General features: G+C 30.6%; 2 protein-coding genes across 2 annotated transcripts in view; both read left to right on the forward strand.

Moving 5' to 3' along the window:
• LOC136984026 (coiled-coil domain-containing protein 130 homolog) overlaps window positions 1-15,993 on the forward strand; it is a 274,187-nt gene that overhangs the window by 91,075 nt on the left and 167,119 nt on the right. The window lies entirely within an intron of this gene.
• The window catches only part of LOC136984080 (phospholipase D1-like), a 59,531-nt gene continuing 44,208 nt past the window's right edge, over window positions 671-15,993 (forward strand). The window contains exons 1-3 of the mRNA XM_067281005.1: window positions 671-870; window positions 10,514-10,805; window positions 10,885-11,020. Of these exons, the coding sequence (XP_067137106.1) occupies window positions 10,516-10,805; window positions 10,885-11,020 (426 nt within the window). The 5' untranslated portion in view covers window positions 671-870; window positions 10,514-10,515. The remainder of the gene's footprint in view (window positions 871-10,513; window positions 10,806-10,884; window positions 11,021-15,993) is intronic.

Genomic DNA, 15,993 nt, shown 5'->3' on the forward strand with positions numbered 1-15,993 from the left:
TTCGAATTAAATTTTAGATGATGATAAATTAATCGTCTAGGAGATAATTTTAAAATAGATGTAAAGAAAAAGAGATTATGAATTACTCATAAAATAAAGAAAGGAAGATTTTGATAAACGTTTGTGTACTTTTTATTTTAATAATTTATTAAGTTCAATGCTGCTGCTTGATATTACATTTTAGAAATTTAATTTCTTAATAATAAATACGCATATTAGGCGTTTGTAAGTGACGATCAACTGAGTAAGCAAACAAATGGCGTAATTCGTTTCATACACACAACTCAGGTGTATGTGTGAAACGAAGTATTCCATTGGTTTACTTACTTAGTACTCGCAACTTAGAAACAAGCATTGTTGAAAACAATTACATTTTATCTAATCATAAATATAATATATATAATTTTAATAATATCGTTCCTAATAAATATTTTATTAAACTATTATTAATAAAATATATGAGAAAATCTAAAATATTTTCCTACGTTTTCCTTTATGTAAAAATTATTTTTTATTTTATAAACTTAAAAATTTTATTATATGAAAAATTTTCCATCAAATAATCATACTAAAACATTATCTTGTTTTAAATACTGTCTGTATACATAAAACAAATGCGTATTCAGCCGTATAGCATAGCGATCAAACCTTGCGATAAAAGCGCCCTCTGATCTTTTAAGTAATTGATTGATTTATGGACTTCACGTGATATTTCCCGACTTATTATCGAAAGATACCGGAGGTTTAGTTGTTTTATGCATTTAATCGGGAATATCCACTCGATAATAAACTGACGTGTAATAACAGAATTGGAGGAATTCGATCGGGAAAGTATTATATTCTATGCAATTGTGAAGCGTCGATTAACAGGTAAGCACATTTTTTTTTAATGTGTAAAATTAAACAGATAATTTTCCATTGTATTTGGTACACGTTCTCTAAAACTTGACCGTCCTATTTACGATTTTTCAAAAGATGGATAATGAGAAAAACTGTGTGAATTATCGCTAAATTAATTAACATTTCTTCGTTTATTCCGACTTATAATTGATCAGTCTTATTTTTATTGAATATAGGTTAAACAGAAAGGGAGAATTGTGTATTGCGTTTGTAATAAAATCTAACCCATGCTTTTTAATTGCAGATTGGTTATACTTTATAGAGCAATTTAACACGACAAAAACATTTTTTTCTTTCCTGTTTTTGTCGCGTTAAATCGTACGCAATAATAGGTTTACTATTTGGCACAGATAAGCGCTAAAATATACCGGATATTGACATTTTTTAGTTATTTGAGCGTTCTAATTATAGTGAAATTAGAAACTTATAATAAAATGGAAACTTTCTCAAGCGACTTGGAAAAAATTGAATTTTAATGGAGTAATGTTAAACGATTATACAGTAGAAAGTATATATTGTGGCACCTGAATTATGTGTAAATTTCACAATTACTTAGAAATTTTAGAAATGATAAATACTATGCTTGGATATTTAATACAGGATGGAAAAAGTTTTGCTACAAATTAAGTGGAAATATTAGAAATAAGATAAGAGCATTTTATTTATTTAATTATTTGGAAAATTTTATAATATTTTCCTATTGTTAATTCCATTATAAATTAATGGAAATTGAAGATATTAATTCTCTAAATGCTTTGATAGATTAGTCTGTTTTAATTTTAGATATAGCTTACCAATTTTCTAATATGAATAATGTAAATTTGGAAGTATTTTTTTACAAGTATATATTTGATTTTAATTGGAAAAAATAAAAAATAACTTAGTGTATAAAATACAAATAAAAGACTGAATGTCAAACCCACTATACATTCCCTCCACGTCAAACGATCCGCCCACTTACAAACTATCGGCATTTAGGGCCATTATTAGAAGAGCATTTGTCTATTGCTCCAACGTTTATGACAGAATACTAGAGTTGAATAGAATTAGAACCGTTGCGACAACCCTAGGATTTAAAAAGTCAATAGTCGAAAACCTAATAAAATCAAAAAATACACTTACGTAAAACCAGATAACCGGAGTGGTTAGTATTCGGGTCGCAAACGTTTTCGTAGCCTCTTCTAGGCTCTTCTTCAGGCTTAGTAGTAATAAATTCGAATATATTCTGGTTTTACGTAAGTGTATTTTTTGATTGAATCACCGGTGTGTAAGGAAGATTGAGTAACCTAATAAAATCTTACATAACACCTAATAGAAAGAAACCAAAAGGGATTTCAAACGGAGAAATAACTAAATTCACGTACAGAGAAGGATTGTCCACCATAATGAAGGAAATAGCCAAATGTAAGAATGCAAAGCTGATTTATAAGCGGGCACCCACCATCTACAGTGCCCTCAGGAACGATAAAGATAGCACAAAAGCGGATGAATGCTCGGGGGTCTATAAAATACCATACGAAAATGATCAACTGGGCCTGAATAAAGAATACATAGGGGTCACTAATAGAGGCTTAAACAAAAGACTAAAAGAACACATGTATGACATCAGTAAAGGACACTGCACTACCATCTTATCAAGAATAGCACAAACGGAGGGATCAATAATTAATTGGAATGAAGCCAAAGTTATCAAACAAGTACGCTCACCATCGTTAGCATTAACCATGGAAAAATTTGAAATATACAGATCAGGGACAACAGGTAGATGTTTGAACTATAAAGACGCAACGAATTTGCCAACTGCATGGAAATTCATGATTGACAAACACCCCATTTAATCAAGCATACAGCATATCCTCATCCCGTATAGAATATAAATATATATTATGTCAGCTTACATCCCTTATTATTTAGTGGATCAATATGTTTATTTAATTAATTTTATTATTGTTTATATTTTATATTTTACATGGAATGTTCCAACGGTTTTTTAAAATTTGAAATATCTTGCGCATATACATTCGATCCTGCACGAGATAACATTCCAAACGAAAAATTGCTTGAAGATGACCTGTGGAACAGGTGGAAAACGTTTGCATTATTAAATTAATAATTTCTCAGAGGTATAAGGTGTCTGAGTAGTAAAAAAAATAACCTTATAAACTCTCTTAAAATTTAATGTAAAAATTCTTAATAAAAATTTTGGTACAAAATTTTAATTCTTAAATGCTTTCTGTTTAGACTGTTTAATAATTGAATGCAAATTGTTTGATTAGATAATGTTGTTAGAAAATGTGTTTGACTCTCATATCTTAATCATTAATAAAAATTTCCTTATAATTGAATAATTCAAACAATCAATTTTTTTATTCTTTGAATTATTCAGAAGATGGTACATTATGATGTTCTAAATTTAGTTGTGTGTAGACTGTAAATTAAATGAGATTTCATATTATTTATGAAGCTGAGAGCAATTTCATAAAAGCATTTACAAATAAAAATCAATTTGCATTCTGATGATGAATTTATATATGATTTATTATGTAATGTCAGTCTATTAAAAGACAATATTGATTCAAAACTTATCCTAACGTGCTAAATGCTCTATCATTGAGTTCTGATTTGCGATCAAACATTTTTCTAAGTTTGGATATATTTTCGTGACATATATTTTCATGAATGCAGTTTGTATATTTTACTGTTAATTTTTAGTATTTACACATGAAAAGTTTTTGAAGTTTGTAACTTTCACAGTATTTTGGATTGATTTTTCCTAGTTTATACTAAAATTTAGGATGAATTCTTTTTATTATCAATAAACAAGAAAACTTTAAACAATTATTTAAAAAATATATAACATCTTTTATTCTTGTATTTCTATTTCTTCACTTTAATTCAGCTTATTTGTTCTGTCATGCTACATATGGGAGGAAATTTTCTGGCAGCTCATCTGTAATTATTAATTATTACAGATGAGCTTTACAGATTTTATATCTCAATATTAATAATTATTGAGATACAAAATAAACAAAATATTATATTGAACTGGCTTTTTTTTTTGTCATGATTACTATTAATTTTCAGGTGTTGACAGAACTGGCAATACTTCCTCATTCTTTCACATCACCTACTGCCACTCTAGCCCACTTCCCTGCTTATTAACTAATATCAGTCTATCCCTTCACTAGCATCTCCATGCTGAGGATGGCACACATATAGCCAAGACATGGGAAAACACCTTTGATTAGAAAGAACTTGCTTGAAACAATGTGATAGTATGCAAATTAGGGCATGCCGATTTAAGACACATGGTTGCATCATATGCATATTTTCCTCCAACATGGTGCAAAGGAGTGAGTTGGATGCATTCACAAGAGGAATGATTGTCCAAATTTCAGGGCTCCTATGTTCTGTAACAGAGATTTTACAACGATTAGAAAGTCCACTGTCAGCAATGTGATAGTGAAATGGAAACGAAAGGAAACCACCGACTCTGATCCTCGTTATGGTAGACCCCAAATATTATCTGAATGGAACTGCCAAACACAGATGTGTTGTGCAAGCTAATCGCCAATCAGTCTTAACCACAATTGCTGGGGATTTCTGGAACAGGTCAGGCACACAGGCCAGTAACAGAACTATCTGCCGGGAAGTGATAAGACTCAGATTTCATGGTCATGCTGCTGCCCACACGTCCCAATGCACGATGTCTCTAGGAGTGGTGCAAGTAACACACTAATTGGAATGTAAAGCAATGGAAACACATCCTGTGGAGTGATGAATCATTCTATATGATCTGGCACTTGGATTGATGCATGTGGAATTGCAGATGTCAAGTGAATGGCATTTACCAGTGTGTTCTGCAAACTGTAAAATTTGATGGTAGCAGCATCATACAAGGTTCCAAAAACGGGTTGAAATTAAACATTTAATTGTAGACAATTTATTAAAACAAAACTAGAAAAAACTTCCATTGTTAAAACCGATCAAAGATTGGATTAGTTGTACAAGTCATATGAGACAGAGACAAGAAAAAAAATACTATTAATGTAAAATGCAATAAATGTAAACAAATGTCCTCCCAGTAGAGATGAACATTTGACAAGGCGCTTGTATACAAGCAATTAGAATATAGAAAATTTTGAAAAGGGAAAAGGTTAATTATAAAAGGAGACATTGCATCAGGCTGTTAAAATTCTAAGATGTCAAACACTAGACAACAATGAGCTAAAATATGAGTGCAAGTTCAAAGCCCCATCAACACCTGCCCAAAGTTAACAGATGGTAGGTAGATTCTCTGAAGCTGACCCTTCTCGTGACCTGAACAGGTCTTGTCTTTCACTTAGGGACTGACAAGAGACTAATCGGGGAGCGGGAAGAAGAAACGTGGAACCAATCAGAATGGACAAAAGGGGGTGAATGGAGATTGATATAATCCCTGATTTGTCAAGGTCACGATGCACTCAGTTAGTGGAAACCAAAACAAAAAGACGCTGTGTCAATGCACAGAAGATGGAGTTTTCCGCCCTTGTGTCCATACAGTGCCACTGACTCCAACTGACGAATCTCCTCATCTGCCGCTGCCCCAGGCCCCACCTTTGAGCGACATTAGAAAAAACATCCTCAACACTTAGAACTTTCGAACCTTCAATTGTTTAAAGAACTTTGTGCATAGTATAAGTTATTTCCTGTTAAAATAAACAAGCTTTTTGTAAAATACTTGTCATCATTTGTCTCCTCTGCCACACCCACACACAAACATCCCTTAGGTTCATCCTGACTTGGAATTAAACAATCCTCCCCTAAAAGTCGGCTAACTTACAATCGTGGTCTGGGGTTGTTTTTTCCTGGTATGGATATGGGCCACTGATTTTGATCAAGGATGCAGTGAATGCCAGTGTTTACCAAGACATTCTTGATAACAACATGCTTCCCATATTGTTGCAGCAGTTTGAAGCTGGCCTTTTTCTGTTCCAGCCCTAATGCTCCAGCCCATAAAGCAAGATCTATAATGACATGGTTTGAAGAAAATCATGTGGGTGTGCTTGACTTGCCTGCTCAAAGTCCCGATCTCAACCCATCAAACATCTTTGGGATGAGTTAGAGCAGTGGTCTGCAACCTTTATGACCTCATGGACCACTATCATGAAGTGATTGCGGATTTTAAATAAGAAGGAAAATTCAAAATTTTTACTTAAAAATATAACTTTATTCAATTAGGTATTGTCCATTTTTGTCGATGACCTTTTGCCATCTTTCAGACAGTGTCATAATTCCATGTTCATAAAACTTCTGATTTTTGCCAGCAAAAAACTGAATTAAATGTGATTTTACATCATCAGCATCATTAAAAATTTTACCATTTAAGGAGTTCTGCATGGAACGAAATAAATGGTAATCTGAAGGTGCAAGGTCAGAGCTATATGGTGGATGTGACAACACATCCCAACCTAGTTCCAATAATTTTTGGCAAGTGACCAAAGATGTGTGGAGTTTTGCATTATCATGCTGGAAAACAACACACTTACGATTTGCCAATTCTGGCCGCTTTTCTTGAACTGCATTGCTCAGTTTGGCGAGTTGTTGAACATACACGTTTGAATTAATCGTTTGGTTCCTTGGTAAAAGTTCAAAGTACAGAATTCCTTTATAATCCCACCAAACTGACAGCATAATCTTTTTTTGGTGAATCTCAGTTCTTGGTGTCGTCTGGGCTGGTTCATCTTGCATTACCCACGATCTTTTCCGATTAACGTTGTTATAAACTATCCACTTTTCGTCCCTAGTAATCAGTCGTTTCAGAAATGGATCAATTTTGTTGCGTTTCAGAAGCGAATTGCAGATGCTAATGCGTTGAGTCGAATTTCCTTAAGCTGATGAGGGACCCATAAATCCAGTTTCTTGACATAGCCAAGCTGTTTTAATTTTTTTTGAATGCATGTATGCGATACATTGAGCTTCTCTGCAATCTCATGTGTTGTGCTATGACGATCTGAATCGATAATGGCCTTGATATGGGTCTCATCAACTTCAACTGGACGACCGGATCATTGAGCATTTTTCAGTGAAAAATCACCAGAACGAAATTTGGCAAACCAATTTTGACACTGCCTTTCTTTCAAGGCTTCATTCCCATATACGGCACATAACTTCTTGTGTGCTTGTGATGCGTTCTTGCCTTTTCGGAAGTAATACAATAAAATATGTCTGAAATGCAAGTCTTGTTCTTCCATTTCTAAATTAGGATAAAAACGAAACTAAATAACTAATCGATACAATTTTTTTACTAAATTAAAGGTGGAAGTCCAAACAACAAGAAAACAATATAGGTTAGGTGCTTTGAACACAATGATAAAGCAAAAAAATGTGCTAAGGCCACCTATTGACAAAATCCGCAATCACTTAGTTGCCAACCCAATATATTAATATGAAACTCGTTTGTTTAATTATATCAAATTAATGCAAGCCTAAAGTTTATTGCTGCTTGTTTCAAATAAGTTTATGGATTCTTAGCGCTTTTCCACAAAGAACTACAATCTCACTCACAATTGTTTATTGTTCATTATTTATTGATAAGTCACTTCGTATTTGGTTTTAGATTCAAATAAAAAAATCCCTCAATGAGTGAAAAAAGCAACTAAGCATTTTGCATTTCTTATGTAATACTTGGCATAACCTCAAATTTGATCAAATTTCTCCACGGACCACCCAGATTTTCTCGCGGACTATCAATGGTCCACGGACCACCAGTTGCCGACTGCTGAGCTAGAGCACTGATTGCCTGCCAGACCAACTCGCCCAAAAAACACCCTTGAACTTCTCATCGTGTTAAGGGACAAATGGAGGCAAATTCTATCGGCAGTGTATCAAAACTTGGTGGTGGAAAGTCTACTCAGAAGAGTGAACACTTATAGCAGCGAAAGGATGCCCAACCTCCTATTAAGTACATGGTCTGTACCTTTCAAATAAAAAAAAAATTAGATGTACCATGACTTTTGGCTATATAGTGTATACTAATAATGAATTAATACATCTGAGAAATTGCAGTGTTAACTCTAGAGTCAGCATACAAGAACACTGGGATTATGCAAACAAAATAAATATTGAACAGATTAAAAATTAAATTTTGAGATTTTGAACAATAGTGCATTGTCTGCAAGTTAACTGGAATTAGATACATATTTTATTATAATAGATTTGATAATCACAGAAGAAATTCATATTATAAATTTTTATGCAGTTTTGTTAATCTGGCAACTGCGGAACTGAAGTTGTGTTGTATTATTGAAAATGTTAGATTACTTGATGTTTAGTAAAGAATTTTGTAAGTGAAGAAACCTGATGATTGTGCATAACTTCCAAAAGTGCTTGCTTTTTTTTAATCAGTATTTTGTATGTGATTTTTAATTCAATTATTATGCCTTTGTGTCCTTTATGATAGCTTAAATTTATCTATGTATACTAGTACATTATAAATTAACAGGACTTATTATACATGGTCTGATCATTTTGTATGTGAGTTTTGTGAATAAAGCAACTTTTCAGTTGTATTTTTGCAAAATTTGATAAGTTGTATGCAATCTGTATATTGTAGACATTGCTGTACATTTTGTATAAACACACTGCAGTATACAGTACTTGCAATTTCTTATGCATGCTCTTTAATCAGTTTGAAAATAATACAGTGTATGAACTATACTATATTAAGATTGATTGATTAAAAACATACAGAAATGTCAATGAAGACATTATTGAACAGAATCAACATTTCTGATGATTCATGCATATAATTTTTGTAATAATTCTTCTATGTGCATGCATTCATTTCCAGACATATACTGTATGCATACAATTTTCAAAAGCTATACCTGCTCAGGATGTGAGAAACTTGATTTTTTATTCTGTTAGATGTACTGTGACTACATGTATGAACAACTCTGATTCAGAAAATAGTGCCATGTCAGACTATTATCAGACAATTCCTACCAATTTCACTACTTTTTAGAAGGCAATGGATTAGCAAAATGAACTTCAAACGTATATAAATAAATATATATGTAATAATTTATTATTCAAATTTATATAATTTAGAATGATGATATACCGTATTTACTTGCATATAAGATAAGGTTTTTATTCAATTTTCACTGTTTCAAAATCCTAGGTCATCCTATATGCACGAGCGAAGGATTCTTTGTGTTTTGCAATAATTTTTGTGAACTGTTTATTTGCATTTTTTACCAGATGCTCACTGGTGTTTAAAAACAAAAGTATTTTATTTGGGTTGTTCGAATCATTCTTGCATGTCATTAGGAGTAAAGATGAATAGCAATAGGAAAAGCAAAGCTTTTGAATTTAATTCAAATTGAAATTCCAAAATCCCATAGGAGCACTATATAAGTTTTAATCCATTCCCATGTGAAAACAGAGGATTATTTAGAAAACAGAATTTGGAGAAACTCATAAGTGCAATCGATGGAGAGTGGATTTGACTGTTAAGAATTGGCAAAAAAAGGTTTCCAATTGTCCAGCTTTACATGAACAAATTATATCGATTTTACAAGATTTTTTCCTTAAAGTTTAAAATGCCAGTAATTTTCACTGGACAATGTGTGCATTTAATTGCATTTGATATTTTATTTGTGATTAAACGAAATAAAATTGGAATTGTATTAATAAATCTAATTTTCTTTAAAATTAATAAATTCTAAGGAATTTTTTCTCTTTAAAAAACCCTAAGAACTACAAGTGAAATTCACTTTTTTAATTCCGATTTCGACAGAGTTTAAAAACAGAAGAAAGACCAGTAAATTACTTTCACTATTTCTTACTTTATTTTATCCATATATATTTCGCTTGTCAGCCTCTTCAGTGGATATTACACTGTTACATTGCCAGTACTTTTATAATCCATCAAGCTATCCCAGCATGCATCAATACATGCGCCGGTATTTAAATTTATACAATTTACATGTCCTTTAATACAATAATGTTCTATAATATGTCTTTTTACAAGATTTTTTACTTTATACAATATTTTAATATTATTTTGGTCAATAATACAATTTGTTATACTGCAGTGCTGTTGCCACGGGGATTCTGTTCTATTTAATCTGATTGCCGCTTCATGCTCTTTCAGCCTCACTTCCAATTTTCTTCCCGTTTCTCCAACATAGTATTTCCGTTCTGTACATGTACTTTATTAATTTTAATATTTGAGTAACCGATCCCATTGTTTTATTATTTATTTATTCTAATTTTCTTTATTTTGATCTTTAAAGTCGCACCTCGTCCTATATGCTAGATTGTCTTATATGCAAGAAATATAGTATTTAGAAATTACATATATGATTCTATATAGATAGATTAGTAGGAATAACGTGTGATTTAATTGTTTAGATTAGTGTTGGTCAGATAGCAGCTTGAAAAACAATTTTCACGATTTCTTTTAATACTACTATTAACATTAATGTTTATGGTTTAAAAAGTATATATTAAAATTGCTTAATGTTTGTACTTCAGATAAAAGATTTAAGTTTATTTTATTAAATTTAGTGAAGTACGTACATAATGTTTATATAATTTTATGTTAATTAGTTTTTAAAATTTCTAGTCATGGAAATACTAACTGGAACACTTGTAAAGAAAGATGGTTCTGAAGTTTCTTGTAGTGAAGCATTGAAAGAAGCTGAGGTTATTGGCTTGTATTTTTCTGCTCACTGGTGTCCACCTTGCAGAAATTTTACTCCTATACTTGCTGATGCTTATGAAGAAATGAAAGATTTGAATTATAAATTTGAAGTAGTCTTCGTATCCTCTGACAGAGATGAGAAAGCATTATTTGACTATATGAAGGAATGCCATGGTGACTGGTATGCTCTTCCATTTGGTTCAGAAAAAATTAAGTAAGTAATTAATTAAATTACTTATTTTATTTGATATATTAAATAACATATTGTTTTTCTTTCTTTTTTTATGAAACAGAGAAATGAAATCAAAGTATAGCATCACCGGTATTCCAACATTGGTAGTTATTAGAAAAGATGGTAGATTAGTAACTGTGAGTGGTCGTGCTGACATTCAGCATAAAGGTGCTAAAGCTTATACAGAGTGGACCAAATAAATAAAATTAAAAACTAATTGTTAAGTTTGATTTAAAATATATGAAATGTTGAAATTCAACTTATTTTTTGATTATTTAAAAAGTTGGTGTTGGCAAAATAAAATAATGTCCTGTTAATTGATATAGATTTCTTTAATTGGATACGAGTCAAAAATAAAATTTAATAAATAACAAGCAATTATTTATTGTGACATTGTCACAATGCTATGCTGCAAATTTTAATCATATTTTTAAAATTTATTTAATTTAAAATATATGCTCTCCATCTCATTAGTGGCAGCTTGCCCCTGTACATCATATTTTCCCCTGTTGAATTGCAATTGAGTCATGCCAGTCGTCTAACTTCTTTCAAGTGAGAATTTTTGAATTGAAATAGCACGACTTCCAGTTTGCACGAGAAGTTTATATATATAATTAATCAGGAATTCCTGCCCCTAAGCTTTTCATATCTGGTCTTGGCTTTCATCTATCTAACTCTATTTTACGAGATTAATTAAGGGAGGACGCACAGACAGCCGACAGTGGGAATTTATAGTGTACAGTTTTTCAAATTTAAGTCCAACAAACTAAATAAGTATTCAGCTCAAGTTTTATTGGGTATTTACATAATTATTTTATATAGGAGTTCATTTTGTTAGATAAATATTAGTCGCAGATAATGCTTATGCAGGTTCATATGATAAATTGACTATCGAGTTACGATTTTAACTCAATAGTAAATTAAGTAACTGTTTAACAATATTTAAATATAATATTTTGAAATTTTTTTTTCTTTTTATTTTCATATACATATAATTTGGAATAATAGAACTGTTACTAATGTCAATAAAAACATTATTTGATGTATAGTTAAAACATAAAGGTGCCAGTTCCTTGTACTAACAACCTTCAACTTTTTATTAGTCAGGTTTCTAGGAACGTTTTTGAAAATGAGTAATGTCTTCTGTTTACGAGAAAAGTGAATAATTTTCTAAATTTTTTGTTTATAATAAATTACATTTGAACTACATAGGAAACTAATGACAAAATAATATAAATTTAATTTTTATATTTGCCGTACAGTAATATTCGAATGTGCTTTTATAAATTATTACAAAGGTTTTTATTAAAATCTAATTCGATTTCTATTTGTTTGATTTTCTTATCAGATTCGTATAGATTAATTTGTAAAATCATTGTTTTTAATGTTATATGTACAGCAGCATATTTAGTAACGCAAACAGTGTCATATTTTATATATATATAGTCATTCCTACTATTTATATATATATAATAATTTTTTTTTGTTTTTAAATTTCCTTTCCATAACTCACTCAGCAATAAAAATTTTATTTTTCTAAAATACAATTATGCATGACATGAAATTTAGGAAAATAATTATGATGCAAATAGGAAATTATATTGTAATCATTCAGGGAAATACTTCTTTCCTTTTTAAAAAACAATCTCATTTAAATTAGCTCCATTGTTTGTATTACACCTACAGCCATAAAATTTTTAAATATTCAAAAATAAAATAAAATTTTTACGAGATTGCATAAGAAAAATATTTTAAAGTTATGATGTAAATTCTAATTTTTGTGTGTTTATATATTATATATTATATAAACACTATCCAAATTTTGCTATCCAGTGTATATATATATATATACTGGATAGCAAAATTTACAATAATAAATATAGAACTGACATATATATAAATTGTTTTTATTCTAGTAATAACAAAGCTTACTAACATGTTGCAATAATCGATTTTTCCATATGATTTTATTCTGGTGGAAAAATCGACTTTCTATTTTGAGTTAAAATACAATCAATACCAATAAATTATTCAAATTCAGTATTAAAAACAACTCTTTATACAAAGGAATTTAATATATACATTATATAAAAGGCCTAATATATTAGTTATTGAAGAATAAGATTAGATTTTATCCTCTTAAATTATAGCAGGCGATCTTAATTAAAATTTAAGACCATATAGATTTTTTTGCAAAAAAAAAAAAAAACAAATACTTCGAATACATTGTTTTAAATGGTGTTTGAAACAATGAACTCAATTCGTATTTTCAAGATGCTCATGGCCAAAAGTTACAAATGAACAAGCGATCCATGAACATTCACAATAGAAGAAAATTTACAACTAAGTTTATACAAGTAAATTTTATTTATATTTTTTTTTTAGGATCCACATCATGAATTTTTTGGAATTTCCTGTTTTTGTTTTTGGTTCTAATTGTTAAAAAGAGCAGTTCTCCGGATTTTAAAATGTTTTTGTATTGATTTACAGTAGTTAATGTCGCTATTTTGTTTAACTACATTTACGGACAATCTATTCGTAAAATTGCAATTTAATGATTAATCTAATCGTGTTGACTAATAAGCAACTCGTTGCTGGATTTTTTGACTTTCCCGGCAACATTTGGTGGCACCATCTGTTAAAAACATATTTTATTTTAAAAACTTTTTATAACTATTATAAAATGGCAACAGGCTTTGTTTTGGGGGTAGGGATAGGTTTTATAAAGAAATGTAAATTCTAATAAGTAAACTCGTCATTCACTCGGACCTTAGTGGAGGAGATATGCACGACCCCTTTTTATCTCCCCACCCCTTGACCTTTTAACCACCAAAATTTGAATGCATGAATACCATAACAAACCTTCCTGCAAAATTTCAGAAGTTTTCGACAAAAAACTTCAAACAGGGTGAACAAAATTACTCCTCATATTAATACCCATACCTACAGAAGAAAGAACCCGAATTTTTTTTTTATTTTCTCGATGTTTTATGGTGTACCGAGTCCAAAAATATAAAAATCGGGGGAGAGGTCATCTTTTGACAGATCGCTGTACTTTCCCTCTGTTATATATAAAAGTAACAAGATTAAAATCACTCTATCAATTAAAAGGAAATAAAAAAAAATTGCTTTTAAAATAATATAAATGTCTGTTTTCTAATAAAATAACTATTACTTTTATATAAATGCTTTTATTTATACACATTAATTTTAACTTATGAATTTTAGTACGATAAAAAGTTAAAATCTAACTCGAATTTGCGATACAGTTGTAAATCAAGATTAAAATTGTGTGTGTATATATATATATAATATATAATTTAAATAATGAACCGAATTTATACAGAAGATAATCAATTGCAAATGCTTAAACTGTTACAGTACTTACCTATAAGATACTGAAATTATTTACTGGCATAATACAATAAGTATTTGAGCACGGTCGGATTATAGAGATGGTAAAGGCGCCAGCCTGCCATTTTGTTGGACCCGATTCGAATCCAGGAATTTTTTGTGCGCGGTCTGTTTCGGAAATATAGGGCCTCGTCCTTCACCATCCAACCGCCTCCTTTGTGAGCCTTACCGAACCCACGAAGGGTATTGAAAACGGCTTTCTTAGCGCCTATGAGAAGATTCATCGCTTTCATTTCACTCGTAGTAATAAAAAATAAATCAAAGTTGCATACTACTTATTGCTTTATATTTATTTCATATGATTTAACAAATTTTACACTTTAGTATTAAATTAAGTATAAAATTTGTTAAATTTAAAATTTCTTTAATGTACAAGTTTAAATAAAAATAATTCATAGTGATAAAGAAATGTGACATTCTTTTGAATTCATACTAAAATAAACAATTTATTTAAAACTTTAACAACATTCTTCATTGTAATTTAAAATATTTATGTTCAATTTAAATTATTCTAAAACAAAAATATTTCATACTTTAATAATAGTTATTGTTGATTAGAAAAAATTACAGTACTGTAATTGAAAATGACTGTTGCTGAAAGTTGTATTATTTCATGCAATGTCTTGGAAATTTATACTTAAATTTGTTGCGCAAAAATGTGACAATGATTCATTGTATGATTATTATGTAAAAAGATTATTGCTCGTGTTTTCCCGAACATACTTTACTCTAACTGTATTAATAAATTGTCATGATAACTTGTCACAATAGAAGGCTCTGTTATATATAAGAGGGAAAGTATGGCAATCGGTCAAAAAATAATTCCCCAACATTTTTGAATTAATGGGATCGACGGCCGGATGGCCGAGCGGTCAAGGTGGCAGCCTACCGCTCTGGGGGACCCGGGATCGAATACGAACGGGTCGAATAATCCCCAGGAATTTTTCGGGGGTCCGTTCGTATATGTCGGGCCCCGTCCCTCGCTACCCGGTCGCCCCCTTGTGGGCCTGGCCGAACCCATAATGGGCCTTCTGAAAGAGGTCCTCTTAGTGCCCACAGGGCGAAAAGTTTTAAAAAAAGAATTAATGGGATCTTAAAACGTCGATAAATGCAAAAAACAAACAGTACGATTATTTCCGTATGTGAGAATGTTAGTGTTTGGAGGACATGCCTTTGTTTGTCCAATTTGAAGCTTAATGACTTTCGTGTCTTTTGTCAAAAATTTCTGAAATTTGCAGGTTTATGTTTTCGGGGAATTGATGATATTAAATTTTGGTGGTTAAATGTCGAGGGAATGGGGAAATAGAGGAGGATCGTGTGTCATATCTCGAGTCGGGTCCGACTTGATATTATATTCGCTATTAGCATTTAGAATATTTTTTTGAAATGAAACTTATTCCTACCCTCAAAATTAAGCTTTTTGTTATTCTTTAATAATTAATTATATAAAATGTTTTTAAAATAAAATGTCATAACAGATGACGCTACACGCAGTTTTAAATTTAAGCAGGAAAGTTAAGCAACTCGTACTGAATTTTTTTAAATTAGCATTAAAATTAACCAATATATTACACTAATGAAATATTTATATTATAATGGATACATACGGATTATACAAATTAACATGCTTTCAACAGCTTGAATCATTTCATCAGAGGAGTAAAAACGAAAGACATTTCCGCAAACTTCTAGAAATTAATTACATTATTACAGATTCTTGCTTATAAAAAAAAGATTATAAAACTTTGGATAAGCT

The sequence above is a fragment of the Centruroides vittatus genome, unplaced genomic scaffold (genome assembly GCF_030686945.1).
Source record: "Centruroides vittatus isolate TY-2023 unplaced genomic scaffold, ASM3068694v2 contig_900, whole genome shotgun sequence".
Classification (NCBI taxonomy): domain Eukaryota; kingdom Metazoa; phylum Arthropoda; class Arachnida; order Scorpiones; family Buthidae; genus Centruroides; species Centruroides vittatus.